The sequence below is a fragment of the Diorhabda sublineata genome, chromosome 11 (genome assembly GCF_026230105.1).
Source record: "Diorhabda sublineata isolate icDioSubl1.1 chromosome 11, icDioSubl1.1, whole genome shotgun sequence".
Lineage (NCBI taxonomy): Eukaryota > Metazoa > Arthropoda > Insecta > Coleoptera > Chrysomelidae > Diorhabda > Diorhabda sublineata.
This window is the reverse complement of record NC_079484.1, coordinates 720,043-730,365: the sequence shown is the minus strand read 5'-3', so window position 1 is coordinate 730,365 and position 10,323 is coordinate 720,043. Positions and strand designations below refer to the sequence as shown.

Here is a 10,323-nt window from a genome sequence, read left to right as displayed (position 1 = left end):
CGTCATGGTAGTCGTTTATATTAATCGGACGGAAGACTGAACGAATGATGAAGTTAAAAATCAATACGGTTCTGTATACTAGCCCGACGAGTTTTGGTTGCTTTTCCATAATAAATCGACAAACATATGTAAAAATGTTTTTTATATTAGATACGAGAAAATTAATCAAGATTTTATTGGGACATTAATAAACATGAAAACGGTGAGCAGCGATGCTTGAAGGTCAAGTGACGAAAATGATAAGACCGAAAATATAAACTATTGTGAATGAAAAAATTGACTAACAGCAACAAGTAGTGACGTATAATCCTAAACTTTATCTCAGTTACAACATTCTAGAGATTAGTGTATAAAAACGGGATTCAATACTTGTCAGCTCGTAGTCTTTAATAAATTTCCGATCAATCTGTTAGCTACAAAACCATGGCAACGGCAACTAACGGGATGAATGGCGTTTCGGCAGCTAAAAAAATGAACGGACATTTTGAGAAAGGAGAAAATGACAAGTAAGAAGACATCTTGATATTTTGTATAGTTACTTAAAAAAATTCAATTTTATTATTATACAGGGTGGTTTATCAAGGTAGTAGATTCAATTTTTATAAAAAAAAAGTTTTTTTTTGAAGAAAATTAACTGATATAGGAAAAATTTTCCTCTACAGGGCTGGAATCAGGTTGGTTTTTTTCGTTTTATCTGTTTTTCGACATTATACAACCAATACTAACCCTCACTGTTCGCAGGGTACTTAATCATAACAAAAATCAAGTTTTTTTTCTAAAATCGCAACTTGCAAACGTCAAACCACGATTAAGTAGCAGACTAGTAACTTTTTTTGACTTATTACCTGCCAATCCGGCTCTGTAACTCAACTTTTACCTATTCATTGTGATTCGTACATATTTTCGCTGACGCTTCGTATAAATACCATAATTTCAATATCTATGACGTGTATCTGTCTTATTAGCACACATCCGGTTCTTGATTTCTCAATTTTAGACTTGTTTTCACACATCCCGAGGTTGTTTGCTTCATTTATACACAAACAGCGTTCGTCTGACAACATTAAACTTGTTTGCACACATCCATACCGTACATTCAACTAATTTACTCGTTCGAACACATCCAGAACTTATTTTCAATTGTGAAAATCTTGTTTTGAAGCGTTTGTTTGCACGCTTTCTGACATTTATTTAAAATTTTTTACTTATCCATCCAAAATTTATTTTAAAATGTTGTGACTTGGTCGCACACAGCCACACACACGTTCCGGTATGTCAAAAGTTAACCTCCAAAGACGAAGGTAATTTTTGTGGTTTTGTTATATGAATATAATAAAAAAATGAACGATCCGGCAACAATGTAAACACTACCCATAGTAAATATTGAAAAAATAATGAAATTGCACGTTTTCATCGGCCTTCCAAGGATTCGCGAGCAAGTCTAGATTTTACGTGACCCTGAAATGCGATTTTACAATAAAAATTGATTCAGTTTAGTTTAAACTTTTACTCGACGTCTAGTTTTCATTATAAAATGATGGTTGGTACGAAATTAGTTGCCCAAAGTGATATAAAGTAAGTAAAAATGCGATTTATTTTTTAATTATTACATTTTTCTTTATAGAAACTCAAAATTATAATGTTATCGTTCGAGATAATCAATTAGGATTTGTATATGTTTTTCATTACCACGTTATCAATAGTTTGATAACAAAAAATTGCAACATTATAGTGAACCGTATCTTATTTGATAATATGCAATATTAAAAATAATCCCACAACAAAACATACTTTTATAAACGTTGCCAAACTTTCTAGAAATTACTGGTATTTTAAAAATATTGTCAGTTTCCACGAATTACTCAAAAATCGCATAAAAAAAATTTTATATTGATTAAATTTTCGAAAAATTATTCAAATTTACTAGAAACACATAAAATTTCGTCGAACTTTCACATAATTATAACTAAAACAAAGCGATTTAAAATTTTATTTAAATGTACAGAAAATCGAAATACGTGGCAACAATGTAAGTGCCTTCTTCGAATCATCCATATTGAAACGTAGAAATCACGATATCCATTTCCGTCATTATTGATTGATCACTAATTATACGGTCCAATTAAATTTTATAATATACAAATTGTATACAATTTATTAAACTGAAATAAGTTTTGTAATCAAGTCAAAAGTCAAGTTTAAATAACTAAAAATTTAATATATAATTGTCGTCACTCGATATAAAATCTTGTGTAATAACAGGTTTGGTTTGTCCTGCCGCCATATTGTTTTCATTTATAAACACAAATTACGTGAAAAATATTTTTGAATATTTCAATATATATATATATATATCAAAATTAGTTGTTATTTCAAAGCCACAATGAAATTTCATTAGAATTATAATAAAAATCAGGTTTTTTTCGAACTAGCAGTGGTTTTACTTTTTATTTTTTTCTTGCTTGTTGATCCTCAAGGTTAAAAACTTTTAACGAAATATTAGCAAAAATATTTTTATTACTTTGTATTAGTGATAATTATCACTTAATCAAGATACATTTTTGAATAATCTGACCTCATTCATATAATTGAAATAATTAATCGTGTCATGTAGATGATTTTGCAAGTGACGACAATAATGATATTATTCGGTTAATCAATCTTGTTGTTCAGTGGAATATTTGATGTATTTTAAAAATATTGATCTAAAATTGCCAAACTAGAATGAATTATCTTTATTATTACGAATAATATCAAAATAAAAGTTTTCTAACTATTGCAATAACGATATACACATTAGAGACTTGAAATACATCGAAAACAACTAATTTCTTAACTTAATAATATTAAAATCGCTTTTATAGTTTATTTATTAAAAAGAAAATGAAATTTTCAACTTACCTTCAATACAAATAGAACCATCAAATTGTCACTTTGGCTAATCCACAAAAATTAATGTTATTGGGTAAATTTTATAGAACGATACCTTAGAAACATAGAATAACAACAAACAAGGTTAAAAATTCGTATTAGTCAACTATATTTCATTAATAAATAATTAAAACAATAGTTTTTGTGTTAGGTATACGTGAAACTTTTCATTTCAGATATACTTACGAAACTTTGGTGGAAACTGCGAATTTTTTGAAGAGTCTTGTATCTATAGAACCGAAGATTGGTATTATTTGCGGATCCGGTTTGGGTGCGTATTGGAACGAAGGTTCTTATTAATTTTTTTTCGATCAATCATAAGTATAATTTAATTTTTCATCAACATGGTATAAAATATATTCACCCAGATTATTGGTATGAAATATCCAATTATTTTATTTATAGCTATAATAAATAAGTCATAAATATTGATTATATACATATTTTTTGTTATTCACAACAGTAGTTGCATCATGAGGGGATATTCCTAAGAATTCTTCAGATAGTCTCGAATCGAGTTGAACACTTTCATAATTATTGATAAGAAAATAACGAGATATTGGAACTTATGGAAATTTTCGATTTATAAATACTTTGCACTAAACCCTATAATAATAATTAAAGTATTTCACCCAAATTCTATAGAAAAATATAAACAATTATGTCCAAACTTATTCGTACCGATTAAAAACTTTTTCATCACAAAACTAAACTTTTACTTTTATATTATACACATTTAATCACCATTTTACTACAAACTTTTTGATTAAATACTTAAATCACGAAGAAAATAAACAAAAATATTGTAATAATATACTTCACATAAAAGTTTCTGACATTTGACAGAACGGCCTCTTTCTCAAAGTTATACAACTTGGATTAATTTTCAAATATCGATTTAGAAACGCAAATAAAACTTTAATTTACGTGAAAATTATAATCTCAGTATAGTAAACCCAAAAATATATCGATATTATAACAATAAACTATATTAAGATATTATAATTTCGTAAAATGGTCATGGTGATAAGGTCATAGATAAACTACAATAGAACGATTCTTGACACGAACCAAGCTTCCGATTTTTGACAGTATGGTCTCTGTCTGTAAGTTATACAACCCATTTTATCAATTTCGGAATATCTAAATATATTTTAGAAATGTTAATGAAACATGTAACCCCGATAAAATAAACCCAAAAATATATCTACAACTATATTAAGAATTCATAATTTCGTAAAAAAGGTTACGGTGATGGGGTCATAGATAAACTACAAAAGAATGATTGTTCTATATCCTGCTTTAATTTGGCAACATGTTACGTAACGTCAGTTTTTGGAAGCGAATTTGTAAACAAGAAGAAATACATTACTAAAAATTATTTTAAAACATGATAAGGGGTGGTTATTAGTAAATAAAAGATCTAGAAATAATAACTAGATATTTAATAACAACAATTAACATTTTTGATTCGTGAAAATATACAATAAATATTTGGTTTGTTTATTTTTTGTGAAATATATAATGTACGAGGTGCGATCAAAAAGTATGGTGTACGTTCGTTCAATATGGAGTCAAAAAGGGGGTTGAATTTGATTTTGCATTAGCTGGTCAGTTGTTTTAGTGAAATTTTATTACAAAAAAATACCAAATAAACTCTGGTGATGATAATATGAGGTAGTAGATTGTTTTTTTTTTTTTGGTTAGTAGCACGAATAAAATATTTTTCAGGTACTTTGGCGGACGCATTAGACGACAAAATATCAGTAGCTTACGAAAAAATTCCAAATTTTCCACGAAGTACGGTAAAAGGTCACGCCGGAGCCCTAGTATTCGGGTACTTATCCGGCGTCCCCGTGGTGTGTATGAAAGGGCGTTTCCATTACTACGAGGGTTACCCTCTGTGGAAATGTGCAATGCCAGTCAGAGTTATGAAACTCCTCGGAGTCACTCATCTCATAGCAACGAACGCCGCCGGCGGGCTAAACCCGAGGTGACATCACAAAAATAATTAAATCGACGTACAATCAAATTTTATTTTCCATTTTGCAGATTTAAAGTAGGTGATATCATGCTTGTAAAAGATCACATAAATATTATGGGTTTTGCCGGTAATAATCCCTTGCAAGGACCCAACGAGGAGAGATTCGGCCCTCGATTCCCCCCCATGAACGCGGCTTACGATAAGGACCTCAGAAATCAAGCGAAAAAAATCGCGAGAAACCTCGGTTTGGAAAAAGATATACACGAAGGGGTTTATACTTGCTTAGGCGGACCCAACTTCGAAACCGTGAGTGGATTCTAATTGATTTTGACGAATTTATCGATTATTTTTTGTTAGGTGGCGGAATTGAGGATGTTGAAAATGTTGGGGGCGGATACGGTGGGGATGTCGACCATTCACGAGGTTATCACGGCTAGACATTGCGATTTAACGGTTTTAGCTTTCAGTCTTATCACTAACGAATGTATAGTCGAATACGATAGCACGGATATCGCTAATCACGAAGAGGTTCTAGACGTGGGTAAAGCCAGACAGGACGTACTACAAAAATTCGTTAAACAAATAGTTGAACACATCGCCACAACGAAGGAATACAAAAAATAATTAGATTACTTCGTAAAAATTATTTATTATAATTGAAATCTTCATTTTTTTTTTTTAAATAAAGCTTGTATAATAATTGTTTTTTTTTTTATTTTTTAATCTTTGTTTGCTTTTTAATTATTTTCGTACGTAAAACCATGTTTTAAAACACATGATATTAAATACATATTTCATTCTAAATTTTGTTAAGCCGGCCCTGTTCATAACACTCGACTATTTTTCCCTTCATTTTAACTCTTCCTATATTTATAACGCAGACGTTTAAAGCTAAATTTACCTTTGATATTATTATTCTATATCATAATTTAAAATTATTTCCACACTTAAATTCGTTTCTTTCCCTAATAAAATCTATTTTTTGGTGTTAAAGAAATCAGCTGATCATAGTGTTGAAACGGTGCATTACTTTACTAACCATTAGAAGTTCAATTATTCAAAATAAAGTATGTTAAGTAATAAACAGTACTCACTGTTCTATTTATATAAACACAACACTTCACACTATAATTAAGCAAAATTATTAAAATCAATTGTTACTTAACTATGGATCTTAATTTAATAATTTTTGAGATCTATCTCATTGAAGGTTATTCTTCTTTCCCATATGACTTTACCTATATGTTAAGCCAGTTACCTCGAGTTCTGTAGTGTCGTATAAACAAAATTGTTGTGAAGAAGAGTAGTATAGTTCTATGGATTGAATATAAAAGTAGTGGATGAAAACATGGAAAAGAATTAGAAAATCGTCAAAATGTCAAGAAGAAAAGTGTTGATTTCTGTTTAGTTTTGATAATAGATAAACTTAATAATGTATTTATATTACCTAACATCATAAAGTTAGGAAACGTTTTTCAAGCTGACTACAAAATATAAGCAATACCGATTCAGGTGTCAATTTTTTTTACGTGTAATATTTTAATCACCTATTTTTGAGTGAAATATTCTATTTCAAAGAAATTCTTCATTACTAATATTGATATGAACTACTCTGAAATAACACGTGATCTGTGGTTTCGATTTAAACGTAATGATATATTTCGATGACGTGGCAGCTTAGACATTTTCATTTAAACCAGTACATTGTTGTCAGATTTTTTCATTAACGTTTTACTTCCAATTGTTTATGCTTGATATTTACTTTTTCATTTTTAATATTGGCAACAATGCGTATTATCCAGACGTAAACATAGAACTGTCATATATATCAAATAAGTGATTTGTGTTGATGATTTATAATCATTGTCGTGTTAATTACTGTTTTTTTTTAAGTAATTATACTGATTAAAGTGATAATTTGGTTAAATTATGAAAATGAATATGTTACACAGTGTTAATCAATTAAAATAACGCAATTTATTACCTTACCTTCATGAAAATTTGAAACGTTTTACAAAATGGCTGCTGGGTATAAATAACATCGAATCAAATGTGAATATTTTTGTGGTTTTTAAGAGCGAGTTAATATTTTACGCGCTGTGTATAATTTTTTTTTATTTAGTGATTGATTTTTTATTGTCGTGAACTATCTACATATAAGAGATCTGTAGTTTCGGTTTGAACTGTAAGTTATTTTCATACAACCAAGTGAATTGTTGTCAGATTTGTTTCTCGCGTGTGTATTAAAGCTTCTTATTGACGTTTTATTATTGATATTTACTTGTTTATTTATAACCTCGGCAACAGTGCGTGATATACTTAAATATTCGTAAGTATTTGATTAAGGTTATAAGGAAATGATGGAGCGTGAAATAATTTAAATAATTTATTGAGAATTTACAGATCGAAATGAAAAAAAAAAATACATAGTGTCACAAAAAATCAGTTCTCAATTTATAATTATTTTTAACCTTTGATCACAGCAATCGGTCTCAATTTGATGGCTTTTTTGGAAATACCGGCGGCGTGGCAAGTATCCACCACGTCGGTGACGTTTTTATATGATTCCGGAGCTTCTTCCATAACTAATTTGGGCGACGCTACACGAATCGATATTCCCATTTGTTCCAATTTACGTAAAACGTCAGTATAACCCAAGTTCCTTCTAGATTTCGCCCTGGATAAAGCCCTCCCCTAAAAATAATCCGAATTACGATGAAAAGTTATAGTCCGTTCATCCAAATTGTTACTTACAGCTCCGTGACATGTAGAACCGAATGTTTCCAACATTCCTTGTTCGGTACCTGTTAGAACGTAACTACAAGTACCCATAGTACCTCCTATTAATACGGGTTGTCCCGTTAATTGATAATCGACTGGTATAAGAGGGTGATGGGGCGGGAAAGCCCTCGTGGAGCCCTAAAGACGTATAAATGAGACGTTATTATAGAATATATCGATGTACCACTCACCTTCCGGTGTACTAAAAGAGTTTTGGGTCTACCGTCTACTATATGTTCTTCAACTTTGGCGACGTTGTGAGATACGTCGTATATTACGTGCATGTCTAAATCGTCTGGGGCCATTCCGAATTTTTTGGCGAACGCCTGTAATTTGACCCAAATTAGTGGGTGGTTTTTCGGAAGGTGCTGAAGGTGATTCGAATAATTTATTCATAAAATTGAAATTGATAAAGACATCGATGTTTGATCAAATTATACTCAGTGTAGACAATTTTTGACAAAAATATTTTTAGACTAAGCCTAGACAAAACTAGCCAATTTTTGACAGAATTATTTCGAAAAATCCTTTTTTCCGCTCAAATTAATCTTAGAAAAAGTAATTTTTGGCAAAATTACACTCAGAAAATCAAATTCCACAATGGAAAGGTGAAATTTTTTACAAATTTTATTATAAAAAATATTTTTTCAATCAAAATAGACTCAGAAATAATAATTTTCGACTTAATTCAACTAATTTTCGATAAAATTACACTCAGAAAAGTAAATTCTCAACCGAATCAAATTGAGAAACATCAATTTTTGAATCAATTCATTTTTTTTTCAAAATTAAGTCAAAAAAATAGATTTTTAGCCAAATTAAACTTAGAGACGTTAATTTAACCTAAAAAAATGTTTTTGCAACGAAATTCTACTCAAATAAATCAATTTTTGCTGAAAATTAATATGAAAAAGTAAATTTTTATTGAATTAAACTTAAAAAGATCAATTTTTGAAAAAATTAACTTATACAAAGCTTTTTCGAACAAAACATTCTTAGAAACGCCAATTTTTTATTATATCAACTCAAAAAACTAATTATTTAAACAAATTTAGTTCAAAAAAGTCATTTCTCAACTAAATTCTTTCTGAAAACGAAATTAGACTCAAAAAAACAAAATTAAATCTATAAAAATCGATTTTTCACCAAGTAGTATATAAAAAACCCATTTTTCGACAACACAAAATATACATGGGACATTTTTTGAGCATATACTGTGCTACTAACCTGTCTACTTAAGAAAGTCATGGAACTCCTATTAACCCAAGCGAAATTAGCTGCGGCAGCCATACTTTTCAAATAATCCTGACCCTCCGTACTGTTGATTCTGGCACAAGCCAATTGCCGATCATTCGTTTCGATATTATCCCTTTTCATGGCTTTTTCCATTTGAACAAGAGCATCGGTGGCGACTTGATGCCCGAAACCACGACTTCCCGAATGAATCATAACACAAATTTGACCTTTATCCTCGATTCCCATCTTACTAGCAGCCCATTTATCATAAATTTCATCCACAACTTGAATTTCCGCATAGTGATTACCGGCACCCAAAGTACCCAACTACAATATCGATTTTCGCTTAAAAAAATCAACCGAAATCGAAGAAATTCATCACGTACCTGTGGCAAACCCCTTTTTTTCGCTCTTAAGCTCACTTTCGAAGGATCCGCGTTCAACATTCTACCGTATTCCTCGCAATGTTCTTTATCTTCCGCCCATATGTAACCTTCTCGAAGCGACCAGTCCATTCCCATTTCCAACGCTTCTTCAAGATCTTTGCTATTCATGGGAATTATTCCTAAACGATCCGTTTGTTATCACTTACTTCGGGTTTTAATGTTGAAACTTACCTTTAGAACCGACGCCAACAGGTATATGGTCGAATAAACTTTGGGCTAATTGTTCTTTAATCGGGTATACGTCTTCTTCGAATAAGTTTGTTCTTAATAATCTTACACCGCAATTGATATCGAAACCTACACCTCCCGGAGAAACGATAGATTCTGGGTCGTTCATATCGAAAGCAGCCATATTTCCAATGGCAAAACCGTACCCAGAATGTACGTCCGGTAAACCTACTGATCTGCCTAGAAGTCGCAGTTAACCTTACTAAGACTAGTTAAACTTCATATTTCATACAATAAACATACATGTAAAACTAAATATTTAACGTATAAAATTGTAAATAAACAATAATTAACATACCGACTATTCCCGGTAAAGCCGCTACATTTGCAATTTGTTTCACTCCTGGTAAAAAGCCTCCTACCATTCCAGGTCTACAAGCGTTTCTTAATTCATCAAACATTAGTTTTTCTAAAGTTTGATTTACGTAAAAGATACCTTCAACTCTCATGTTAGGTTGAAATCCTTTTTTTATTCTCCATGAATATGGAGTTAGTCTTTCAATATATTCAAGTTCTTGTTGGTATTGTCTTACCACCATTTTTACAAATTAATTATAATTATAACAATATTTATTGTAATACTTGCATATATATGTTTATCGGCACTTTGACAAATGAACTACTAATGTAACATAAACAGTTCTGTGCTTACTTCATTGCATACACCATAGACAAAACCTATTACACCCACTTTACACTAAGTTACTCCATCGGTTA

General features: G+C 30.5%; 2 protein-coding genes across 5 annotated transcripts; one reads left to right on the top strand and one right to left on the bottom strand.

Moving 5' to 3' along the window:
• The first annotated feature begins 49 nt into the window (after nt 1-49).
• Nucleotides 50-5,718, top strand: LOC130450273 (purine nucleoside phosphorylase). Of its 4 annotated transcripts, none has more exons than XM_056788589.1 (5): nt 50-506; nt 3,108-3,220; nt 4,663-4,924; nt 4,984-5,221; nt 5,273-5,629. In XM_056788589.1, exons 1-5 carry the CDS (start codon nt 424-426, stop codon nt 5,537-5,539), a joined length of 963 nt encoding a protein of 320 aa, XP_056644567.1. In that variant the 5' UTR covers nt 50-423; the 3' UTR covers nt 5,540-5,629. The 4 variants fall into 4 exon arrangements, with proteins under 4 accessions (XP_056644567.1, XP_056644568.1, XP_056644570.1 ...); XM_056788590.1 differs by having other exon boundaries at nt 288-506; nt 3,108-3,202; nt 5,273-5,628; XM_056788592.1 differs by lacking the exon at nt 50-506 and adding an exon at nt 1,432-1,575 and having other exon boundaries at nt 3,108-3,202; nt 5,273-5,718.
• Nucleotides 5,719-7,288: 1,570 nt separating this feature from the next.
• On the bottom strand, nt 7,289-10,256 carry LOC130450226 (RNA-splicing ligase RtcB homolog). Its single transcript, XM_056788499.1, has 7 exons — nt 9,905-10,256; nt 9,550-9,786; nt 9,319-9,497; nt 8,924-9,259; nt 7,888-8,022; nt 7,670-7,834; nt 7,289-7,609 (listed from the first exon to the last, which is right to left on the bottom strand). Exons 1-7 carry the CDS (start codon nt 10,143-10,145, stop codon nt 7,382-7,384), a joined length of 1,521 nt encoding a protein of 506 aa, XP_056644477.1. The 5' UTR covers nt 10,146-10,256; the 3' UTR covers nt 7,289-7,381.
• Between the last annotated feature and the right edge of the window lie 67 nt (nt 10,257-10,323).